A 25,929-nucleotide genomic window follows, 5' to 3' on the forward strand; every position below is an offset into this window, starting at 1 on the left:
GCACAGGTTATGCGCTTAGTGGGACCATCCAGCCAATGATCAGGGGTCAATACGTTTAGCGTGAACAACAGCTCGCTTAGCGCGTGAAGAAGATGGCGCTTAGTGCAAGTGGTGCGCTTAGCGAGTGGTCTACAAAAAAAAATTTCAAGTTATTTTTCTGTCCACAACTTCACAAAATGTTTTTAACCCCTTTTCCAATACTAAACATGCTAAATTCAAACAATCACAAGCAATCAAACTTAACTAAATGCAAGAAAAACAAAAATAAAAAAGGCTAGGTTGCCTCCCAATAAGCACTTGTTTAACGTCATTAGCTTGACGCATAGCACTTTCATGGGTTTAGATCAAACTTGGTTCCCTCCATTAGAACCTCTTTTTCATACTCATTCACCTTTAAGCAGACATTTTGGTCCGACAAATGTTTTCCTTCATCAAACAACTCAAAGCTAATCTTTTGGTCTTCAATACCCATTTCTAGCTTCTTCTTTCCCATGTCTACTACACAACTTGCAGTAGGCATAAATGGACGTCCCAAATTAAGGGAATATCTGCATCTTCCTCTATGTCCATTACCACAAAGTAAGCAGGAAAGATAAGGTGTTTAACTCTGACCAAAACATCTTTTATCACTCCATAGGGTCTAGTGATGGAGTGATATGCTAACTGTAAAGTCATCCTAGTCAGCATTATCTCCAACTCTCCAAGCCTCTGGCACATGGAAAGCAACATCAAATTAATACTGGCTCCCAAATCAATAAGAGCCTTGCCAACAGAAACTTCACCTATAGAACAAGGTATAATGACACTGCCTGGATCCTCATGTTTTGGTGGAAGGATGCATTGAATTACGACACTATAGTTCCCTTCCACAACTATGGTGTCACTATGAATGTACTTGTTCTTCCAAGTTAGCATATCTTTCAGAAATTTAGCATAGAGTGGCATCTGCTGTAGAGCTTCTCCAAAGGGCATGGTAATTTCTAGCTTCTTGAAAATATCCAGAAATCTAGCCAGATGTCTTTCTTTGTCCTTCCTAGAAGGTACCAAGGGATATGGTACTTCTCTCCTTTCAGTTGGAGATGCTTCTTTCTTTTTCTCTCTAGCCCACTCACTCTTGCTCTTTTTCTTCTCTTCTTTTCTCTCTTTTTCTTTTTCATTTTTCTCATTTTTTTCATTTTCCTTTTCTTTATCTTTTTCTTTTTCTTCCTTTTCCTTCTCTTCATTTATTTCTTTTTCACTCACAATTATTGGTGTCTCCTTCTGTTGATCATCTTCTACTTCCACTTCTTCCTCAGTCTCACTCAAAGGTTCCATCACTGGGTCAATTGCTGGTTCAGTCACCAGTTGTTGTTTTTCTTCGCCTATCCTCTTCTCACCTTCATTCATGCTCACCCTTTTGCTTCTTGTCATAACAACCTTGCACTCCTTCTTCAAATTCTTCTCTGTGTTGGCTCCAAAGATGCTTGACGGTCGGTTTGCCAATTGCTTTGCCAATTGTCCCACCTGGACTTCTAGATTCTTGATGGCTGACTCTATTCTCTTTTGATTGGACATGGATACTTGCATGAACTAAGCAAGAGTCTCTTCTAGCTTTGTCATTTTGTCATAGAGACTAGGCCCTTGTTGTTGTGGCCTGTTAGATGGTCCACCCTGGTCTTTATTGAACTGATTACTAGGGTGAGTTTTCCACTGTCCCTGTTGCTGATTATATTGCTGGCCATGTTGAAATCCAAAATACCCACCTGCATTAAAGTTTGGTCTTGGCTGGTTCCCCATATAGTTCACTTCATGTGTTGTATCTTTTGTGGAAATGCAGCAGCCAGAATCATGTGCTCGACCACATATAACACAGCCTGCAACCTAGAAAACAAAAGAGGGTGAAGGTTGTCCAGAATGTAATTGAGTTAGCAACTTACTCAATGTTTATGTTAATGCTTCAAGTTGCTTGGATAGCAACTTGTTCTGTGCCAACAATGCATCCTGTGATGTGAGCTCTAGCAGGCTTCTTTTGGTTGGGATGTGTGCTCTATCATGCAAGATTGTGTGGTCACTAGTAGCCATATTTTCAATCAATTCCACGGCTTCTTCAGGGGTCTTCAATTTTATTTCCCCCTGCAGAAGCATCTAAAAGCTGCTTGGATTGTGGCCTTAACCCGTCAATGAAAATATTGAGCTGGATTGGTTCTGCAAATCCATGAGTAGGTGTCTTTCTTAGTAACCCATGAAATCTTTCCAAAGCTTCACTCAAGGACTCGTCTGGAAATTGATAAAAGGATGAGATGGCAGCTTTTCCTCCAGCAATCTTGGACTCTGGGAAGTATTTCTTCAAGAATTTTTCAACCACTTCATCCCAAGTTTTAAGACTATTGCCTTTAAATGAATGAAGCCATCCTTTCGCCTCTCCAGACAAAGAAAATGAAAACAAGCTCAATCTAACAGCATCCTCAGGTACACCAGCCAGTCTGATAGTGTTGTAAATCTCAATAAAAGTGGCTAGATGTGCATACGAGTCTTCATTGGGCAGACCATGAAATAAATTGTTCTTAATCAACTAAATTAATGAATGTGGATAGGTTATATTCTGTGCTTGAACCTCTGGACGTGCAATGCTAGTAAAGAACTGCGGCACACTCCAGCTAGAGTAATCTTCAAGAGTAACTCTTTTTGGCTCATCAGCCATGATATTGGCTTCAAATAATACTATGTAAGATTCCCCTTATTTTGGAAAACTAGAAGATGCCTCAGAAGATAGAGGTTCTTCCTGAATTACTGCTGCCTCAATGTCCTGCAAAAACTTCCTATTCCTTTCTGCGTTCCTATTCTTGCAAGTTGCGTTAAAATTAAAACGGATGAATCCGAGTATTGAACTCAGGGAACTAATGTTAGACAGGGTTAAATTAAGAAATAAGGCATTGTTGAAAGAAACATTAATGATTAATGGTTGAAAATAGAATTTAAACTAAAATCTAGGCTAAAGATAGTCAAAATGCAAGTAAGTAAAATTGACAACAGTAGGTAAAATGTTGGGTCTTTCTAACGAACAAGCTGATGTATATAAAGATGTTTCTCTAATCAATCATACTTTTGTGTTCTATATTGTAGCCTAAATTACTAAACCTTGATCCCTAGTTAGACCGAATCAATCCAAGCTTCGTCCTCAGATCCCTCTTGTTGGACTAGGCTTAATTTAGACAGCCCTCCTAGGTCTAGGCTAACTTAAATTAAGCTTCGTCCTCAGATCCCTCTTGTTGGACTAGACACAGCTTAAATAGCTTACGAAATTTTAGCCTAATTTAACCTAAGCTTCGTCCGCAGATCCCTCTTGTAAGACTAGGCTTAGATCAAACAACATTATTGTAACAACATAATTAAAACCAAAACTTAATCCGCAGATCCCTCATTTAAGACTAAGTTTCAATCCTACTTCAATCAAGTTCTAAGGCAACAATACATTTTCCAATGCTAAAGTCACCTAACTATGCACACAAATGGATGATCAGACCAAGAGCATGCAAAAATGAAGCATTGAAAGAAGCATTGAACACAGAAAACATAATCAATTAGATATTAAGTATTTACATCAGTTGTTATTTAGAAATCCCCAATTAGGGTGTTTAGCCAGCCATTACAGAGAAACCCTAACAATAATGAGATTAAAGTAGAGAATGACAACTCCTTACACAAGAAGGGGGATCCCTCCTCCTCTTCTAAGCATCTCACAATCACTCTGCAACTCACTAATCTCTCTCTAATTACAAAGCCTAGGTCTCCCTGCAAAAGTTGCTCCTCTTGCTTCCTCCAGAGCTTTTTTCCCAAAATAGGCACTGTGGTGTGCTCTGCAAAAGCTCTCTGAAAAGTGTGTTTAAAAGTGTGTGTACCCTAATTCTGCACAAAACAAGCTTTAAATAGGCTCTGAATCCACGATGTTGCGCTTAGTGCCACCCTCGCGCTTAGCGCGAGTAAGTGGATTTGAGCTTAGCGCCAATCGTGCGTTGAGCCAGGTTGAAGACACCTGCTACGCTTAGCGCACTGATCTCACGCTTAGCGCGCAGCCTTGATATTGATGCTCTGCCAGATTCTTCTATTGCGCTAAGTGCGCTGAAGCTGCGCTTAGCGGTGGATGCGCGCTTAGCCCAACTGATGAGCTGAGCTCAACTGTCACTTTTAGCACTTCATAACTTAGCCTCTTTTTCACCTGAAATTTCACAGATTTCATCATTAAATCCAATGGAAATATTCTAGAGACAGTTTTAACAATAGAACAAGATTTATTTACAAACTACTACGAAATAACCATAAATTGGGGAACAATACAAGTTTTGAAAAATGTTTTCTATACAAAAGTTAGTCGTATAAGACGACTAACACCAATCCTGCTCTATCAAGTTCTAAGGAGACGATACATCTTTCAATGCTAAATCCCCTAACAGTACATACATATGGGTGATCAAGCCACAAGCATGCTATAATAAAGTATTGATAGAAATAATGAACACATAAAACAACCTTAATTAGATAGGGAAATAATTTACATCAATTACTCAGCAAGAATCCCCAACTGAGGGTTTAGCCTTCCATAGCAAGGAAACTCTTTTTACAATGAAGAAAAGGAATTAAGAGAAATTGCTTGCTTACAAAGGAGTGGGGATGTCTCCTCCACCTCTAGGAATCTCACAATCACTCAAAAACTCACAAATCTTCCTAAAAGATCAAAACATGGCTTCTTTGCTTTGTTCTTTGCCTCTGTGTATTTCACTCTTCAAGCTCTTACGGCTATTCAGCGTTTCTCTCTCGCACCCTCTGTTATTCTAGGCTTAAAAAAGGCTTACTAACCTTGATGTCATGCTTAGCGCCATTCTCGCGCTTAGCGCGAGTAAGTGAATTTTTGCTCAGCGCCAAACTCGCACTAATCCTTGAAGGTGACAAACGACTCGCCGAGCGCGTGCCTACGTGACAAATTCCCTTCAAGATTCCTCCTATCCGCTAAGCACGTTGATGTCTCGCTTAGCGGATGACACTCGCTAAGCGCATTGAGCTCTCTTAGCGAGACATCAACCTTAGCACTTCTTCAAAATAACTCCTTTTTGCCTGAAATTGAAGAGAATTTAACATTAATTTCATGAGCAAGGCTTCTACTGAGCACAAATAAAAACAAAGCAAAATTTATTTACAATCCTACAAAAAGAACCATAAATTGGGGAAAATATATACATTTTGTAAAAGTTTTCTATACAAAAGTTAGTCGTATAAGATGACTAACAGTAGTCCACACACATTCGTACTTCCCTGTCATTCTTAGGGACCGGCACAATGTTAGCCACCCACTCCGGGTATCTGTTCGGTCGCGGCAAGTGCACCGAATCGCGCAAGTAGTATAAAACGGTAAGAACTGAGTATCGAACTGTTGGGGAACTTGTATTACTTGGTAAAGCTACTTCAGTGAATAGGTATCTAGTATGAAAAGAGATGTGTGGATTATGCACAGGTATGTAAACTGACTATTAAAAGGAAAATCACGTGAGTAATGATGCGTAAAGACAAGTACACAACACGTTGGTCTTCCTAGTAGGTGCCTGATGTTAAAATGATATTCTCTACTTAACAATGCTCATGTGTTCTATGGTGTCTCCTGAAATTCTAAACCCCAATTCCTCATGATAGTCTAGCCTAATCCCGATCAAGCATCATCCTCATATTCCTCTTGTTGGACTAAACTTGACTAGAACCCCATTAAGACAAACATATAAACAACTAGGTTACCGTACCCCAATCCCTCGTGATAATATGATAAACTAGCCCTGTCCTATCAAGTTCTAAGAATCAGAACAGTTTCCACTGTTTAATGATCCTAACAAAGCATGCATCTACTTGATCAAGGCAAAAGCACACTGAAATGAAGTACTAATAGCACAAAGAACACATAAAATATCATTAAATAGATATACAAGTATTTACATCAAGTACCTACAAGGAAGAACCAACAGAGGATTTAGCTCTCCATATCTGGGAAGATTCCTTTACAACAAAGAGAAGAGAAAAATGAAGGATTGAAGAAATACAAGTAGTGGGGATGTCTTATCCACCTCTAGAACCTCACAATCTCTCACAGACTCATCTCATGCTCTCAGGACGACTTCCTCTTCAAGCTCCGTTCTCTGAAGGTCTTCGCACAAAAAAATCTCTCAAAACTCTCTGGAACTTGGACCTTTCTCTCTCTAGAATCTCTCACATGCAGAAGCTCCTTGAGAAAATGGCCAAAACCCCTGTAACTTGGACCTTTCTCTCTCTAGAAATCTCTAAACATGCAAAAGCTTCGAGAATTGCCCAAACTTCTCTCCAAAATCTGATTTTAGGCTTAAATAGGTGGCTTTGTTTGTGCTAGCGCGCTTAGCGCGACTATGGACCGCTCAACGCGCATTAGTGGATTTCGGCTTAGCGCGTGCTTTTCTCGCTCAGTGGATGAAGTGGTGCGCTTAGCGGGATGACCCTTCACTCAGCACCAAAATTACTCAAAACAATGTATTGAAACTAATATAGTTATAATCAGAGAAATCAACAGAGTCTGAACATCCTCCTCATCTATCAGATGGAAAAATTAGGGAATCAGAGAGAGCAATAACTTCTCCAGATAAGGAATCAGAAAGATCAGCAGCTCCTCCAACTAGGGATTCAGGGGGAGCAGCAACTTCTCTAGATGGGGAATCGGAGATGATAATCAAAGGTGGAGATGGGGGAACTACTTCAAGCTCAGGAGAAGAAGGTGGATTCACCACTGGAGATTGTGGATCAGTTGGCACTGGTTCAACTCGTGCAGGTGTGGGCTCAAGAGGAGCAGCCTCGTTGAGTCTCACCAATGGAGGTTGAGCTCCAGGCCAGGCTACTTGCTCAAAAAAATGCTCTATAGGTATGATTGGCCTGTGGTGAGCCAATTCTCGCAGGCTGTGCATGATAATAAACTGTCCTCGGAATAAGCTTTCTAGCATAGGGATTAAGGTTTGAGAGCTTTGGACATCCGGTCCTATGGTTGCTGACGGAGGAGCTGGAGTGGATGATGAAGGGATGTCATCTGTTCTAGCCCTTTTTTCTCGATGCCATTTGTAAATAAAAAGAACTCAAAATTCCTTAGACCAAATTTATTCAAGTTTAAAAACAGAAATAAAGGCTGAAATTAATGATGGGCGCTTAGTGGGATATAGCTTGCTAAGCGCGTCCTCAGAAACATAACATATCGGCTTAGCTGGAACCAAGGCTCGCTTAGCCCAATGGTTGCCGCGACGAAATGTGCTTAGCTCAGGTATACTCGGCTTAGCGCACGGCTTTCAACACAAAATTTTCTAAGTTACCTGGGCTTAACGATTAAGCCTCGCTTAGCCACATGTATCTCAATAGGAGGATGAGTGTTCATCCTAAAAAGATGAACTCGCTTAGCGCAGCAAGCGCACTTAGCGAGTTTGTCTAGAAATGCAAAAACTCAAGCAATTTTGATGAACTTGCTTAGTGCGGTAGGCGGGCTGAACAAGTTCATCGCGTTTTCCAGAAGAAAAAAACACAGAAAACGAACTTCGTTTTCTTCTCTTTTTGAGCCTCTAAAAGGCATTATCAAACATGCAAGACAATCGAAAATATCTACACAGCACAATCATAAATAAAGTCCTAATTTTTACCTAATCTAATATCATGAAAACCCTAAACATTGAAAGCTAAAATCTATGGTTTTGTACCCTATGGTTCAACAAAATAAAAGAATAAAGGGAGCAAGGAACTTACTTGTATCGTTGATGCTTTGATGCGTGAAGATGCAGAAGAAGCGAAAATGCAGGAAACTGGGTGCGAGAGAGAAGATGCAGGTAGTTCTGAAAATTTTGGCAATTGTGAGTGTCACTGATGTTACACTCACCTAAGCGAGCCAGAGAGACGTTTGGTTTCTCAAAGAGGCTCGCTTAGCGGATCTGCGTGCTTAGCCCACGTTTGAAATTCAAAATTATTTTTTTTGAACAAATAGTTGGGCATAGCGCACAGAAGCAGCGCTTGGCGAATTCTACAGGTCATAAAACCTGCAACTCTCGCTAAGCCAGGCTCTAGGCCGACTTAGCTAAATTGATGCATCTTGAGTACAGAGGAGCATGCACTTAGCGGAAAATGGATCGCTTAGTGCTGACATTGTCGTAAGGATTTGGGCTTAGCTAGCATGAGTGGCGCTTAGCTCGATGAAACCCAGTTTAGGCCGCAAAGAGTTGAGCTTAGCTGCCATGAGTGGCGCTTAGTCAGTGAATGCAATGCGCTTAGCGATCAGGCCATCGCTTAGCCAAATTCAGATCGAATTGAAATCGGCTTAGCTCAGCCTTGGTTAGTTTAGCGGACCAAATCAGCCTGAGATGCAAGGGTTGAGCGCTAAGCGCTAGAGGCTCGCCGCTCAGCGCATGACCAAAGATGTGCTTAGCGCGAGTCTTGCGCTTAGTGAAAGGACTGTTTTTTAGAAGAAAAAAAAAATTCTGAGTTATTTTTCAGTCCCTTCCTTAAGAAATTGGAACCCTTATATCTATCATTCAAAAACAAGCTAATATACCTCAATGTACTGATTATGAAGCAAGTTCCACATGATACAATGCATAAAAGAAAAGGAAAGCAAAAATTAAAACTGGGTTGCCTCCCAGGAAGCGCTTCTTTAACGTCACTAGCTTGATGCTTTTAACTAAATGGGTGATCACATTTTGGTCTGTACTTCCAGAACCTCCTTATCCATTTCCATTACCTGTAAGCAAACATTTTGTTCTGGAGCAGACTTGTCTTCAACAAATAAATCAAAATCAATTTTATGATCTTCAAAGCCTAGCTCCAACTTCTTTCTTTCCATATCAACTATGCAGCTTGCAGTTAACATAAATGACCTTCCCAATATTACAGGAATGTCATTATCTTCACAGATATCCATTACCACAAAGTCTGCCGGGAAGATAAAATGTTTTACTCTGACCAGCACATCTTCAATTACACCATATGGTCTGGTAATGGAGCGGTCAGCAAGTTGTAAAGTCATCCTAGTGGGCATGATCTCCAAATTTCCCAACCTTTTGCACATGGAGAGTGACATTAAGTTAATACTGGCTTCCAGATCAATAAGAGCCTTTCCCACAGTGACTTCTCCAATTGAACAAGGAATGGTTACACTCCCATGGTCTTTATGCTTAGGTGGAAGGATCTTTTGAATCACAGCACTACAATTTCCTTCCACAACAATGTTTTCCTGGTGAATATACTTGTGTTTCCTTATTAACATATCCTTTAAAAACGTGGAGGAGAGTGGCATTTGCTGTAAAGTTTCTCTGAAGGGCATGGATATTTCCAGTTTTCTGAAAATATCTAAAAATCTCGCCAAATGGCAGTCCTTCTCCTTCTTGGAAGGTACCACAGGATATGGTACTTCCACACCTTTATTCACAGCTTTTTCTCTTTTCTTTTCTCTAGCTTGTTCACTTCTACTCTCTTCATTCTTATTTTTTTCATCTTTTTCAATTTTTTTCATTTTCTTTTTCTTTTTCTTGGTCATTTAATTCCTTTTTCTTGACCATTATTTGTTTTTCTTTTTGCTGATTGCTTTCACCTCTCACATCATCTTTCTTATCATCAATACCTTTCTTTTCAATAGCTTTCTTCTTGGATACAACACTATCCTCATCCTCTGCCTCCATAAGCCTCTTACTCCTTGTCATCACAACTTTGCATTCCTCCTTGGGATTGACAATCCAATCCGTATGGGTTTTTCCACAGATAACAGCCACAACCACAAGAAGAAAAACGCAATCACGAACAACAACAAGCAGCAACAAGCATACATTTCGACAACACTCATCAAATTAAAAAACTCAACAAATGACTTACCTCGAAGGAGAACCCGCATAGAAGAAGAAAAAGCGACCACGAACAAGAAGATGAAGCACCACGTAGAAGAAGAAGAACCACTCACATACAAGAAAAAGAACCAGCAATGGACGAAGACAAGATGAACTTCGCCCAAGCACGAACACAAGAAGTCCTATGGAGCAGCAACAACAACGAACAACAAAGGGTGAAAGGCTGAAGAGGAAGAAGAAGCTGAACGAGAGGAAGAAGAAGGCTGAACGACATTTTCGTCCTTTCACCCGAGTTGTTGGGTGCCTCAAGCAACACCCTTTTTGGTTCTCATGTATCTTCTAAAATAATGCATAGTGCATACCAATTTTGTGATGTAACAAGTACATCCTGTATATGTTAGTGATGAACTCCTTTTACCTAATTGATGGAAATATAAGATTGATTGAATGGTTAAAAATTAATAAATAGAGAAAGATTGTGAGTTTGATTTATACTAACAAAAATTAATAAATTAATAATTAATAGTTATCATTAAAAAAAGAAAGTAAGAAGAATGGATATAAATAGTAGTATAACTTAATAAAAAAATACTATTATGCTTCAAAATCACTTATCAATAATAAGAGTTTTTTTTATGTAGAAATTAAAGATAAGTATTAAGAATTTCAATCATTTACAATCATTTAGAAACCTTATTCAACCAACTAACACAGATTTTAATATATTAATAAGAGCTTGTGTTTGCTTCCCTGCCATTCTAGCTAATTGCATAACTACTGGATTATTCAATAATGATTAATGGACATTTGGGCTAAGAGTCATAGTCCCTTGGGTTCTCAACTCACGAGTCAGGACTTTAGACATCAATTTACCCACTACTGCTAAAGTTCCCACCACATTCCTTGCAAGAAGAAAACCTATTTTTTTCTTCTTTTTTTTTCTTTTATAAGTTGCACCAAGAAACTTTGACGCAGTGGAAATATTGTAAGAATTGAATAAAGGCTTAATTATATTTTAAAATTTAATTTGTTCCCTCAACTTTCAATTGTTTCAAATGAAATAATTATTTTTTTTTTGTTAGTTCCATTAATTACTTGACAAAATTGATACTTTTTGTACCAGTTGTTAACACAATTAATATAAAAATGTTATGTTTTTCAGATCAATTGCTTGACCGTTGATGTAAAAGAATGTATAATTAAACTTCAAAATATAATTAAGAGAAAAATTGTATAATTAAATCTTTAATAAAATACACACAAAAAATGAATAAAATCCATAAAATGAAAATACAAATATAAGAAAAATAACTAGAAGTCTAGAAGAGTAATAATCCTCCAACATTCAAGTGGGATTTTCCCCTGTAGAAGTAGAACGCCACTCACGCAAGACATAACCATCTTCCTCAAGAGTACTGTATTATTCCTCCATGCCCATTCTTCATAACAAATTCTTCGAATTGTGCGCTACATTAGATGCAAAGCTGACGCATGCAGCATTCATTGGGCAATTCTAAATTGCAAGAACAACACATGTTTTTTTTTTATCAGTATAACATCACATGATTAAAAGAAAGACAAATAAAATAGAGAACACAAGCTCATAGGAAGGCCTACATAAAAGGTTCTGCTCATGAACACATTAACTAATTAATTTAGTACCTTAATTTATTATTTCCCCCTCCAGAACGAAGTGCACTCTGATTTCCAACAAAAGAAAATGAGAGACTATTCATGAGATCGTCCACTATCCCTCTAGCCATTATTGAACGTTTGACCTTCTCAAAGTGTGTCGTTCCCATTGTTACATTTCTATTTCTCACCATATGATTCACACCTCTCTTCCACCGTCCACAATCTTTCTCCTTTCCTATATATATATATATATATATATATATATATATATATATATATATATATATAAATCACCTTTGCCTTCATTTCATCACACATAACATAAACTTTTGTTTTTGTCATCTAAACTTAGTTAGAGTAAGCGCACATTGATCAGCAACAATGGCAACCTACTCGAGCCATGCTTTGAAAACCATCCCTTCTTCCTTCGTGAAACCAGTTACTGTTAGTGCCAAAACAACATCATTATACCTCACACCCTCAAATACCAAACCTTTCTTACCCTTCACCTCATCAAACCACTCTCTCACCGAAAACCTTAAGCTGAACTCCACTTTGCCACACTTTTGCTTGTCTTCAGTCCCCAAGAAATCTTTCACTTGTAGAAGCCAGGCTGAGCCTGTTGACTCTGGTAGACATACCCAATTTTCAATTTTGTTTCTTTTTTTGTACTTTTTTCTTTTGGCTTGATCATGCGTTGACCCTTCTGTTTTTTTGGCTTGATTAATTTGTAGAAAAAGTCCAAGAATTGACTGTGTATGAGATCAACGAGCGTGACCGTGGAAGCCCTGTTTATCTTCGATTGAGCTATAAAAGTGTCAATTCCCTAGGTGATTTAGTCCCCTTTAGCAACAAGGTAAGTTTCTTCGGTTTCGTTTTGACAACATTTAGATATAATTTCATAAGTATTTATAGTGAATATTGGAATTTTAACTAAATAACCTATATTGAACTTTAATGCAAAGTTTTATTATGCAAATTAATAAATTGAAATTTCAATTCTAATTGGATAGCAACAATAAAAATCTAGTACATAAGTTTTATCCTTCACTGTTTTGCTGCATTTGAACGCATTTACTTTTGTTATGGTAATTTTATTTTAACATTATAATATTCTGAAGTTTATCTTGTTATGTTGAATTATTTGTTGTTTTTGTATTATGTTCAAACCTTAACTTTATGAGCTGCAAAAGGTATATATTCTCTGTTGTTATGATTCAACTGCATAGCTTCAATTGTTGTTAGGAAAGTGACTTATGTTTTGGTAATTGATTTTGTTTTTGGATTATGCAGTTGTACACTGGGGATTTGCAAAAGCGCATTGGGATAACATCTGGTATCTGTATTTTGATCCAAAACAAAGCTGAGAAGAAAGGGGATAGGTATGAAGCAATCTTCAGCTTCTACTTTGGAGACTATGGTCACATAGCAGTGCAGGGACCTTACCTGACCTATGAGGACTCATATTTGGCTGTGACTGGTGGGTCTGGCATATTTGAGGGTGTTAAAGGTCAAGTGAAGCTGCATCAGATTGTGTATCCTTTTAAGATTTTGTACACATTTTATCTAAAGGGCATCAAGGATTTGCCTCAGGAGCTTCTTGTCAAGACTGTTGAGCCAATTCCATCTGTTGAACCTTCCCCTGCTGCTAAGGCCCTTGAGCCAAATGCTACCATTGCTGGCTTCACCGACTAATTCATCAACTTTTTTTTGTATTTTCTTTGGCCTTTGTAGTCTGATTTAAGTTACTGAGTAATAATATGTGGGGAGTATGATGAAAAGCTTGACATTATTCAGTTAGTGGTGTTTTAATAAATATAATGAATAACGAAAGGAAAAGTGTGTTTGCCACCATTTCATTATCTTTTCGAATTGTGGTTGTAATATTATTTTTGTATAAGTTTAATTTTTGACAAATTTTATTCTTAGATATTTTCATTTTACATATTTTATTCTTATCTTTTAAGACATTTGTAAATTTTATCTTAATTATTTTTTCATTAATAAGAACAAAAAAATAGAGTAAAATTTGTAAAAAAAAAAAAATTGAGGGTGCAATTTGTTAGAAAAAAAATAATTTTTTTTTATAAAGTTGGAGTAAAATGACTAAGTAAAATCTGCAGTTTTTTAAAGTTGAAGTTGAAAATAAAATATGTTAAATTAATTTATTGAGAGAAATTTTAAAAATAAAGAATTGAGGATAAAAAATGTAATTAAGTTTTCTCTATATTTTATATTAACTTTTCATAGTTTGATTAGTTATCGTATACCTTTTAATTATTAAAAAATAATTATTTTGTGAGATTGATCTTAAACATAGAGAGCAAATATTTTGGTCCGAGGGTTGTTATTATTTTTTTAATTTGTCCTATTAAAGAAAGAAAACGAAAACTTATACATTGATGGTGTAAAACACAGTCATCTATTATGGACAGTGTAGTATTTTACATTTTTAATTTATAGAGATTAAACTCTTAAAAAAATAAATTCTTTTTTTTTACCATTTTGAAGTTTGCTATTGAATCCCAATTTAATCTTTGAAATAGTAATGGTTAGTTAAAAATTTGTATATGTAATAAACACATGCAGTTCTCCCTCCAAGCACATGATTGTTTTTTTTTTATGCACATAACTAGTATCATATCAGTGGGTACGTCACAGGTAATACCGTTGCCTACATGTGAAAGAAATGAAATAAAGGATATAATGTGTATTTAATTTAAAAAGAAAGATTAGGGTGTACTTATGAAAAAGAGAGGTACAATTAGAAAATTTCTTTAAGAAGACTAATCTTACTTCCTGACTCACCACAAAGTCATAAGCGTATATTTTTAAATTATCCACAATATACAAAATGGGCCAAGATGGATTTCGAAAACTCTTTTGGTCCACTCTCCCTCTTCCTGTCCCTCTCGCTTCCGTTTCTTAATTTTGGCAATCACAGAACCGTTGCACATGACAATACACAATCCACAGTTTCACACCGTGAAACCCTAAATATGGCTTTCGAACCGGGTTCCGCAGTGGAAGTCAGCATCGACGGTGGTGCTGGTGCACTCGGCAGGTCATGGTTTTCCGACAGGTTCCTGGTCCTGTACCCTAACGTGGCGGAGAAATCAACCGTGAGTTTTCACCAGCTCCGACCACTTCCCCCGCCGGAGACCCGTTGGATATTCCACTACGGCAAAAAGGTGGAGGTGTCTTTCGGGGACTCAGGACGAGTTCCTTCTCAAACTGTCATGTGTTAGATACTTTGTACCTTTCTAATTGTTGTCTGAATGATGATGCACGAGTCCTCTATATATCTAATTCCACCCTTTCCGCTTTGCTAACAGTGTTGTGCTTTCTACTCCAATTCTGAGTTCTTTTAATATCTTTGCTTCTGTTGGTCACCAACTCTCCTCCAAATGCAGTCAGATTGACGTGTGGCTTCAATTCTCCATTGGGAAAGCTATCACAGCATGGCTGCAGGTGCTTGCCAATGTAAATATATTGGCATTGTGTGTGCATGCCATTCGCATATTGCATCTTGTAAGTTATATGTTTTTATAAGTTATATGTTTTTATTATTATTATTATTATTATTATTATTATTATTATTATTATTATTATTATTATTATTATTTTAATGTTCATGACGTGTTGGCATTCATATGTCAAATTTTTTTTGGCCTTTTGAAATATTCATTTAAATATGACTCCAAATTACTCTAATTGTGTAGGAACTCTCAAATCCCATTTCAATGAAAGCTCAACCTCCTAACTTTGCTAGATTGGAGCTGTTGATAGTGAAGCAGCAGGTATCTGCCACAATATCTAACAAGAAAGTCAACACAGTACTGGAGTACTTGCTTCAAAACACTCCAATGGCCTACAAAGTTGATATCATTCACAAACAACACCTTTTTAAATGATATCCGTTCTTAGTTCTTCAAGTAGAGAAGTTTAAAGAGTATCCAGTTTTTGTCTATTTTATGCTTACCTTTCTCCTTGTCCTAAATACTCTTTTTGTACAGCAAATTATAGCTTGCAACATTGTAATTGCCTTGTTTACGAGGTGCTTTGAGACTTCTAATGAAAGTGGATGTTTTTATTTGTTTAATGGTACCAGGAGGTACGCAGAAGAGCTAACCTGTTCATGTATTAGGGAAGGTTTTGATTATATATTATTTGTTTACTTCAACAAGCAATTAAATTTCAAATTTGTAACAGGTAAAGCTGAGAACAAATTGGTCATACCATATTTTTAGGGATGTTCTTGCTAAGTTTTGGGTTTGGCTGTTGAAGGATGTGTCATTAGTTTGTCTTAGAGAATCAAACCAGAAATTCTGTTTTTGTCTTATCATTTGAATGAATGTGTTTGTCTATGGAAGTTTGCCCTTAGCTGTCCTTCCTAGCATAAATCATCTTGTAACTAGAGTTAGCTTAGTTGGTTAATCACTATGTAACTAGAGTTAATTTACTTAGTTATGAGTTAGTTATTCTTGCAACTAACTATATAAGCAATTGTAACAACCAACTTTAAAATCTGATTTCATTCTATGCTATTCATTGCTTCCTATCTCTTTTTCTCTCTAGCTTTCTTTGCAAGCTTTCTCGGTTAGCTTTGCACACATCCATGATAGGCACGAGTTCTATGATGGTATCAGAGCTCTTCCATTAAAGAGCTCTGATGCGCAACTCTCTGTTCTTGTATCTTTTTCTAGTTTCCTTTCGATTCCTTCATCTTGGCCAACGATTTACCTCCACAAGATCAATCCTTGAATGTTCACAGTCCATACTATCTTCATCCATGAGAAAATCCTACGATTGTACTGGTTTCTCCAATTCTAGATTTGACGAATTACAATTCGTGGAGCTGTTTGATGCTTATTGCATTAAGTGTGAAAAATAAAGCTGAGTTTGTTGATGGATCAATCTAGAGATATGCCTCGAATCATCATCTTCATGCAGCTGGGAAGAGATGCAACAATATGGTGGTTTCTTGGCTTATTCACCCAGTCTCACCTTCGATTAGAAAGAGCATCCTTTGGATGGATGATGCATGTGACATAAGGAAGGATTTGAAGTCGAGGTATTCACAAGGAGATTTGTTGAGAATTTCATAATTACAACAAGACATGACTTCTATAAGACAAGATGATCAAACCATAACTGATTACTTTAGAAGATTGCGTGTTATTTGGGATGAACTAGAGAGTTATAGGCCTAATCTAGTGTGTTCATGTGATCCAAAGTGTGTGTGTAATGCTCTTACTAGTGTCATGGAAAGGAAACAACAAGATCGTGTTATGTAGTTTCTTAGAGGCTTAAATGATCAATTTAGCACTGTTAGATCCAATGTATTCATGATGGATCCATTACCTAGCATAGCTAAGGTTTTCTGATATGTTGTTTGACAAGAAAGACAAATTAACAACAATGAAATGATAGGGAGCACAAGTTTGATCAATGCAGCAAGTACCAACTCATCAAATTTAGGATACTCATGTACCTATTGTGGGAAAGACAATCACATTGTTGATAGGTGCTATAAGAAGAATGGTTTTCCTCATAACTATGCTTCTAGAGGAAAAAGAGGTAGTCAAAGCAGTTCTAGCAGAGGGGACTCAAGAGGAAGAGGAAACAAACTCTGCATACATCGTGGTTTCACTAACCACACTGTCGATGAGTGTTACAGGAAACATGGCTATCCACCTGGCCAGAAGTTTCATAAGTCTCAAAGTTCAAACATCAACAATGTCAATGTTGTGAAAGAAGAAGGTGTCAACTCGACTATATATTGAAATCAAGAGACACATAATGAAGAAGTGAAGTTAACTCCTCAGCAGTACAAAGCTTTGATGACATTGCTTCAACAACAAGGCTCGGCCCACAACAACTCACAAGTGAATCAAATTGGTACAGTCAACAATAAAGGTAGTGTACTATCCACTACTTATATTGTAAGCAAGACAAGTCAAGATGAGGGGATCCTTGACTCGGTTGCCATAGATCATGTCACAGACTTTCCTCATTTATTCTCTTTATGCAAGAAAATAAATCTTATAATTGTTAGACTTCCTAATGGTCACACAGTCACTGCAACTCATGCAGGCAGAATTCTGTTTTCTCAGTTTATATACCTATAAGATGTTCTGTACATACCTAGTTTTCAATTCAATTTGATTTCAACATCCAAGTTGATTTCTTCCATGCCTTGCAAACTGATTTCATGAATGCCAAATGTTTTATCCAGGATATACAAAATTTACGGAGGATTCGTACAGTTGAGATGGTGGAAGGTCTTTATAGACTCAAGATGACTCCTTTCAAGCTTGAGTACAACCCTAATTCAGTTTGTCCTAGTATTTCTAGTATTTTAGCTTTCTTATGTAATAAAACACCTATAAATTTGTGGCATTTTAGACTTGGTCATCCCTCTTTTAAAAGATTGTTGTTGTTAAAATAGTTTTATCCTATACTTACAACAGATAAACAATTTGTATGTGAGACTTGCCATCATTCAAAACATAAAAGATTGTCCTTTTCTAACAATGATTATCATTCTTCTTGTGCCTTTGCTCTTATACATGTTGATATATGGGGTCCTTGAAATGTAACTTCCTTAAATGGTTACAAGTATTTCCTTACTATAGTAGATGATCATTCAAGTCTTATTTGGGTTTTCCTCATGCATTCAAAAGTCAAAACCCAATATCATTTAAAGAGTTTTATTACAGACAGTTTGAGTCAAAAGTAAAAGTGATTAGATCAGATAATGGATCAGAGTTCATTATGAAAGAATTTTATGATGACATTGGCATTGTACACCAAACTTCTTGTATTGAAACTCCCCAACATAATGAGATTGTTGAAAGGAAACACCCACATTTACTCAATGTGACTCGATCCTTATTATTTCAATCAAATCTCCCAATTGTTTTCTGGTCTTATGCTTTGATTCATTCTGATGTCCTTATTAATTGCATGCCTTCTCCTTTTCTTGGAAATCAAACTCCTTAGGGAAAACTACATGAAACCATCTGTGATATTGAATATTTAAGAGTGTTTGGTTGTTTATGCTTTTCTAGCACTTTGGCAGCCAACCAAAATAAACTTGATCCAAGAGCTGTTACTTTTGTCTTCTTGGGTTTCAAGCCAAATTCAAAAGGATTTATCACCTTTGATCTCCAACCCAAAGCCATTTCGGTCTCTAGGAATGTGATGTTCTATGAGGATTGTTTTTCATTCACTAATCGGGATAAGCTTGATCTTGTTACTGTTCTTTCTACCCCTTACATAATTTTGTTGATCAGTTTGAAGATTCATTTCCAGAATCACCAACTGATCATACCATGCCTGTAGCCAATGATAATAATTCTAATTCCTCAACTTCAGAGCAGCCCACTCATACAACTAGAAGATCTATAAGACAAATACATAAACCAAGCAAATATAAGGACTTCCATGTCTCATACCTATCCTCAACTGCTGCCAGTCACTCTACAAGTACTAGTCTCTATCCTTTTAGCTTTGTTCTTTCTTATAGCAGATTGTCTCCCTCTTATAATAGTGTCATTCTATCCATTACACAAAGTGTTGAACCTCAATCCTACAGCGAAGCATCTAAGGATCCTTATTGGATTAAGGCCATGGATGCAGAGATTCAAGCATTAGAACTTAATAATACTTGGGTTCTTACTAATCTTCTTTAACACAAGAATGTTATTGGTTGTAAATGGGTGTATAAGATCAAGCACAGATCTGATGATTAGATAGAAAGGTATAAAGCAAGACTAGTGGCCAAGGGCTACACTCAGGTGGAAGGACATGATTATCTAGACACTTTTTCTCCAATGGCCAAGTTAACCACAATGAGACTTTTGTTGTCCTTAGCTGCTATCAATCAATGGTATCTTAAGCAATTGGATGTGAACAATTCTTTCTTACATGGTGACTTGAATGAAGAGGTGTACGTGATTATTCCACAAGGCATGCAGGTGACCAAACCTGGACAAGTTTGTAAGCTTCAAAGGTCCTTATATGGCCTAAAACAAGCTAGTAGGCAATGGTTTGCCAAATTTTCATCTTTTCTGATTTCACATGGATATAAATAATGTGTTTATGATCATTCTTTTTTTCTTAAACATGGTTCCAAGACAATCAATGCTCTGCTGGTCTATGTAGATGATATTGTATTATCAAGCAATGATTTGACTAAAATTCAAAGCATTACACAACTACTAGATAATGCTTTCAAGATAAAGGACTTAAGTGATATAAGGTACTTTGTAGGCTTTGAAGTAGCCAGAAAAACTGCTGGTATCAATTTATGTCAGAGAAAATATGCTCTGGACATTCTCAGTGATGCTGGTATGCTTGGCTCTAAGCCAATATCTACTCCTTTTGATTATACCACCAAGTTGTATCAACATTCAAGAACTTTTCTTTCAGCAGAAGATGCTTCCTCTTTTAGGAGATTAATCTACTTAACTAACATCAGGCCAGATATTACTTAGTATGTGCAATATCTAAGTTAGTTTGTTTCTACTCCTACCTCAATTCATCAACAGGTTGCTTTTCAAATCCTTAGATACCTCAAGGGAACTCCAAGTGCAGAGATCTTTCTTTCTGCTACAAGTAACATTCATTTAAAAGACTTTAATAATTCAGATTAGGCTGGTTGTATTGACACCAGAAGATCTATCACTGGTTATGTTGTGTACATTGGTGACTCATTGATTTCATGGAAATCCAAGTAGCAAGCCGCTGTGTTTAGAAACTCTTTAGAGGTCGAGTATCAAGCACTGGCCAGTGCCACTTGTGAGCTACAATGGCTCACCTATCTGCTGGAAGAATTTAAAATTGATTCCCAGTAGCTTGCTACCTTGTATTGTGATAACAAATCTGCTCTTCATATAGCTGCAAATCCTGTGTTTCATGAAAGGACAAAGCACATTAAGATTGACTGTCATTTAGTTCGAGAGAAGATGTTGAATGGTCTTGTGAAGTTGCTTCTGTAGAAGCAAGCTTCATGATGATGAATCAAGTTGATTCAAGAAGTTTTGATGATGACAAAGATGATGACAAAAAGCCCAAAGAATGATTTCAAGATTAAGTTCAAGATCAAGATTAATTTCAAGTTTCATCAAGAAGATTCAAGATTCAAAAATAATCAAGATCAAGATTCAAGACTCAAAGATTCAAGAATCAAGAGAAGACTTAATCAAGATAAGTATTAAAAAGTTTTTCAAAACATTGAGTAGCACAAGAAGTTTTTCACAAAATCATTACCAAAGAGTTTTACTCTCTGGTAATCGATTACCAGATTGTAGTAATCGATTACCAGTGTTTTAAAACGTTAAAATTTTCAAAATTCAAAATAAAGAGTCACATTTGTTGATGTGTAATCAATTACACCTTTATGGTAATCGATTTCCAATGATTGTTTTTGAAAAATTCATTTCCAAAAGTCACAATTCTTCAAGTGACTTGTTTTTGAAGATTCTTTCAAAAGTCACAACTTTTCTAAGTGACTAGTTTTAAAAGAAATTGCCAAGAGTCACAAACTTTGACTTGAGTCATCAAAAGATTATAAATATGTGACCATGGCATGAGTTAAGATTGATCCATCATCTCTTTCAATTATTCTATCTTTCAACATCTTCTTTCATTTCTTTCTACAGAATTTTTCTGATTCTTTTTCTCTTCATCTTTCTAAAAGTTTTTGTTCAAAATTTTCTCTTTCAAGAAAAGTTCTTTGTTCAAAAACTTGTGTCATTCATCTTTTTCATTCTCTTCTCCCTTTGCCAAAAAGAATTCGACAAGGACTAACCGTTTGAATTCTTTTTGTGTCTCTCTTCTCCCTTTTCCAAAAGAACAAAGGACTAACCGCCTGAATTCTTTTGTGTCTCCCTTGTCAAAGAATTCAAAACGATACAGTCTGAGAATTCTTTTGATTTTTCTCTTTCCCATAAAGAAAAGATTTCAAAGGACTAACCGCCTGAGAATTCTTTTGTTTCCCCCTTCACAAAGTTTCGAAGGACTAACCGCCTGAGAACTTTGTCTTAACACATTGGAGGGTACATCCTTTATGGTACAAGTAGAGGATACATCTACTTGGGTTGTTGTGACTAAGAACAAGAGAGGGTACATCTCTTGTGGATCAGTTCTAGTGGAGGGTACATCCACTAGGTTGTTCAAAGAGAACAAGGGAGGGTACATCCCTTGTGGATCTTTGCTTGTAAAGGAATTTACAAGGTTGAAAAGAAATCTCAAGGACCGCAGGTCGCTTGGGGACTAGATGTAGGCACGGGTTGTTGCCGAACCAGTATAAAACTCTTGTGTGTTTGTCTTCTTCTTCCCTACTCTTTTAATTTCCGTTGTGCACTTTAATTACCACTTTTACTTTTGGTTAAGTTTATATTTCTGTTCTTTACTTTCTTAACAACATAGTAAAATCCTAAGAAGGGTAAATTTTAATTAGTAAAGGTTCGTTAATAATTAATTCAAGCCTCCCTTCTTAATTATTCCGAGGCCACTTGATCCAACAACTTCTTATCCCTCCTGTAAACCAATTAGCAGATATCTACACTAAGGCTTTACTTCATGGCGCTTTCCAGTTTCTTTATTCCAAGCTAGGAATGTCTAATATCCATTCCTAGCTTGCGGGGGACTCTTAGCATAGATCATCTTGTAACTAGAGTTAGCTTAGTTGGTTAATCACTATGTAACTAGAGTTAGTTGTGAGTTAGTTATTCTTGCAACTAACTATATAAGCAATTGTAACAACCAACTTTAAAAGCTTATTTCATTCCATGTTATTCATTGCTTCCTATATCTTTTTTTCTCTCTAGCTTCCTTTGCAAGCTTTCTCGGTTAGCTCTGCACTCATCCATGGCAAGCATGAGTTCTCTGAGTCCTGTCCATTTGTTCTTGCTTGAGTCAAGGCTTCCTTGTATTATGTGTTCAAGCTTCTATTGCTCAGTTTGTTGTATGTTATCCATATTGCTTATGCTGTGTGGAGCAGGTATATATTAACAACAAGGTTAGATGCACTACCCTGTATTCTTTGTAGTTGCTACATGCAATGACATGATTTATGAATTATTAAGGGAATAGTTCCTAGTGGATGAACTTAGGCTAGAAGGGATATATCTTATTATATTTGAAAGGGATTTGAGAAAAATATGTCTCTTCTTTCCCATGACTCTATTCTTTCAAATTGAATTATTTGTTTGTGTTTCTTATAATATAGCAATGGTAAATGACAGTCAGTAGTCTAAGCATTACCTTCCTTCTTGGTTGAATCTTTTTGTTGATTGCTAAATATTTCACACATGTGGCATGATAAAATATGTGTGTTCTATGTACTTATTTTAGAAAGTTTAGTTTGTAAATATTACATTAAAAATCCTCCTATGCATCCTTCTACTAATATTTTTACTAGTTAAATAAGATATTGAATGTTTCTACATGCTTTTGTAATCTATGGTCATGTGCAATAAGATATTTCAATAAATTTTTAACCTTTTTTTACTAGCTAAAAAGCTCATTTGACCGTTTGGTAAATAATCTTTATTTGGTAGTTTCTCAATAGCTTCTAGCATTTTTTTAAACGTTACTTGAAGTAACATTTTTTAAAAGCTTCTAACTTTTTATATTTTCTTTCATTTTTATTCTTAATACATTTATCAATTTTTATGCTTATCATTTTTAAATAAATTATGATTTTATTATTTTTCAGTCATTTTACACTTTTCAGTTACTTCAATAGGTAGTTTTATCGAACATTTATAATTTAATACGTTATTTTTTTAATTTCCTGTTAGCTTTTCAACTAGTTATGTCGAATATAACCTATAATTTTGGCTACCATTGACAAATAGAATAATTATTTTGGGCACAAAAATATAATAGTTAATAGTGGCCCAAATAGGTAGATAAGTAAAATGAAGTATAAGTAGGCTATTTAATCAGGATTTTAGGTATCCAGGATGAAAAGGAGGAAACTAGGATTAGTAGTGGCCAACGATTTGAAATGTCTGAGAATTCTTGTATTTGGTTTTCGTCAATAAAACAGAAGTATTTTTCAATACTTTTCTCATCCCCTTGGTTCTAGGTGCCAGTTCTAACAAGGATGCAATGTTATTTGTTTAGAGATGATTTGTAGGAACTCCTCTATTTTTTTCTCATAGGTCAGCTATCCATTACTTCAAATTACTTTTGAACATTTGGTGTTTGGTTTCAGTTCCTTTATTTAGATAAAAATGTTTGTAAATTGGCTGGCTTCCTTTCTGAATTGACTTGTCTGAGTCTGAAGGACTCCCCGAAAGGTTAAATGCATTGCTTCTATTTTTGGGTGTGCAACACTCTTCCTTACTATTCAAGTTCTCATAACTCAATAAATTCAATTTTATATTTTTAATGTTGTGGCTTATATGTTCAAAAACTTGGAAATGTTTTGTAAAAAGGGTCTACTTGAAAGATAGACATGATAAATATATTTAACTAGATAATTTCAATTTTATTATGGGTTTTAGGCATTCATATAATTGAATTTGAGATAACAAATTGTATAGTATATAATAATTTGTTATGTACGTGGAAGAAATGAATATCAAACATGTGTATTTCACGTAATAATAAGTGTGAAATTCATCCAAAATTGATGTTCATTTAAAGTAGTCATGAATCCCGATCAAGGAATATAGGATGTAATAGACTAATTCAAAAGCTTGTGTGAGTTAGTTTGTGGTAGTTAGTATTGGAAGAAAAGGCAATCAAACATTTAGGTAGTTATAATTAATAGAGTTTGTTGTTGTAAGCTCCCTCCATGTATAAAAACTATTCTTTGTAAATCATTCTGCAGAGATCAATAATACAAGTCTTATTCTCAATTCCATTTACTCTCTCACTCTTTTAATTTCTCTCTAAACAAAAACTGTGTGAATCACCCTTGCTCTAACAGATTTGGTATCTAGAGCCTTGTGCAATCAAGGGAGCTTCCATTGAAACTAAGAAATGTTCGCTACTATTGATCATCGTTGCTACAACCATGGCTAGGAATTCGGGTTTTCCAGGAAATTTACCAATACTTGATGGCAAGAATTAGGGACAATGGAACATTCAAATGAAGGTGTTGTTTTCGATTTCAATATGTTCTTGAGATTGTTCAAGCAGGCTTCCTAGAATTAGAAAACAATCCTACAAACGCACAAAAAGTTGCCTACAAAGATGCTATAAAATGCGATAGCAAAGCCTTGTTCTTGATTCTTCAGAGTGTGGATGCAAGTATTTTTTTTATAAGATCTTAAAGGCATCTACAACCAAGGAAGATGCTTCATTGGTGGAGGAAAGATTCGAAAGGTGTGGCTTCAATCATTGTGAAGGTAGTACAAGCTACTTCAAATGGAAGAAGGAGAGCGGGTAGCATATTATTTCAGCAAGTTGTTGAATCTTGTCAATCAGATGAGAAGATGCAGTGAAAAAATCACAGACGTGATAATCATGGAAAAAGTCATGCCCGCGGTGACTCAAAGCTTTGATCACATTGTTGTAGCCATTGAAGAATACATAGAAGTAGAAAATATGAAGTTTGAGGAGCTTCAAGGTTCTTTGGAGGCACAAGAATTAAAATTGATTCAAAGAAATCAAGAAAAAATGGCTGATCAAGCTTTGCAAGCCTAAGAGAAAGGAGAATCAGAAAGGCGGAAAGGAAAGAAAGACAAAGGGAAGTTTGTCAAAAGGGACTAAAATTATAACCAAGGCAAGCCAAAGGCTGAAAACAAACTAGAGCCCTCTCATAGGGGAGAAACTGGTCCCTCAAATCAAGGATACAAAAAGAAGAAAGATAAAAGGAAGATACAATGCTTCAACTGTGAAAAGCAGGGCCACTATGAAGCTGAATGTTGGCATGGTAAAGGAAAAAGCAAAGGAAAATAAAAAAGTGACAATCAAGAGGCACATGTGGCACAAGATGATGATTCAGATTCGGAGCTTGTTTTGTTGATGGTAACAACTGTTGAAGGAAACTCACTTGTAAAGGCCTGGTATTTGGGCATTGGGTGTTCAAATCACATGATAGGTCATAAAGATTTCCTAGTTGATCTTGACACTAGCAGAAAGACTAAGATCAAGTTGGTTGATAGTAGAACTTTGGTTGCTAAAGGTGTTGGGAACATTGTGGTGAAAAAGAATGATGGTGAAACAACTATTATAGAAAACATATTATTTGTGCCAAGAATGAAGTGAAATCTGATAAGTGTTGAACAATTGGTTGGAAAGGGTTTCTCAGTGGTCATGAAGAATGACAAACTGGAGCTATTTGATCCAAGTGCCAAGTCATAGGTTGGTGCTAAGATCACCTATTTCAAAGAATAGGATCCTTCAAGCCAATATCAGAACCACTAAAGTGTAGTGCCTCTAAACCACAGTAACTGATCAAGAGAACTGGCTATGA

At 36.3% G+C, this 25,929-nt stretch overlaps 2 protein-coding genes and 1 long non-coding RNA gene across 3 annotated transcripts; 2 read left to right on the forward strand and 1 right to left on the reverse strand.

Moving 5' to 3' along the window:
- Positions 1-498: 498 nt before the first annotated feature.
- On the reverse strand, positions 499-1,554 carry LOC114424043. Its single transcript, XM_028390911.1, has 2 exons — positions 1,243-1,554; positions 499-987 (listed from the first exon to the last, which is right to left on the reverse strand). Exons 1-2 carry the CDS (start codon positions 1,552-1,554, stop codon positions 499-501), a joined length of 801 nt encoding a protein of 266 aa, XP_028246712.1.
- A 10,216-nt stretch (positions 1,555-11,770) lies between these two features.
- On the forward strand, positions 11,771-13,348 carry LOC114423435 (allene oxide cyclase, chloroplastic-like). The gene is made up of 3 exons (XM_028390197.1): positions 11,771-12,117; positions 12,221-12,342; positions 12,780-13,348. Exons 1-3 carry the CDS (start codon positions 11,868-11,870, stop codon positions 13,179-13,181), a joined length of 774 nt encoding a protein of 257 aa, XP_028245998.1. The 5' UTR covers positions 11,771-11,867; the 3' UTR covers positions 13,182-13,348.
- A 1,010-nt stretch (positions 13,349-14,358) lies between these two features.
- Positions 14,359-15,607, forward strand: LOC114420871. The gene is made up of 2 exons (XR_003668458.1): positions 14,359-15,017; positions 15,209-15,607. It is a non-coding gene; the product is annotated as an uncharacterized LOC114420871 (long non-coding RNA).
- Positions 15,608-25,929: the final 10,322 nt, after the last annotated feature.

This window comes from Glycine soja, chromosome 8, assembly GCF_004193775.1.
Source record: "Glycine soja cultivar W05 chromosome 8, ASM419377v2, whole genome shotgun sequence".
In the NCBI taxonomy this organism is placed as follows: Eukaryota; Viridiplantae; Streptophyta; class Magnoliopsida; order Fabales; family Fabaceae; genus Glycine; species Glycine soja.

Coding starts and splice junctions, on each gene's coding strand:
- LOC114424043 (XM_028390911.1), bottom strand. CDS start 1,554: ATGTCCAATCAAAAGAGAATAGAGTCAGCCATCAAGAATCTAGAAGTC. Junction 988..1,242: donor AGAAGGAGACACCAATAATT/GTGAGTGAAAAA, acceptor GATATTTTCAAG/AAGCTAGAAATTACCATGCC.
- LOC114423435 (XM_028390197.1), top strand. CDS start 11,868: ATGGCAACCTACTCGAGCCATGCTTTGAAAACCATCCCTTCTTCCTTC. Junction 12,118..12,220: donor GGCTGAGCCTGTTGACTCTG/GTAGACATACCC, acceptor ATTAATTTGTAG/AAAAAGTCCAAGAATTGACT. Junction 12,343..12,779: donor TAGTCCCCTTTAGCAACAAG/GTAAGTTTCTTC, acceptor TGGATTATGCAG/TTGTACACTGGGGATTTGCA.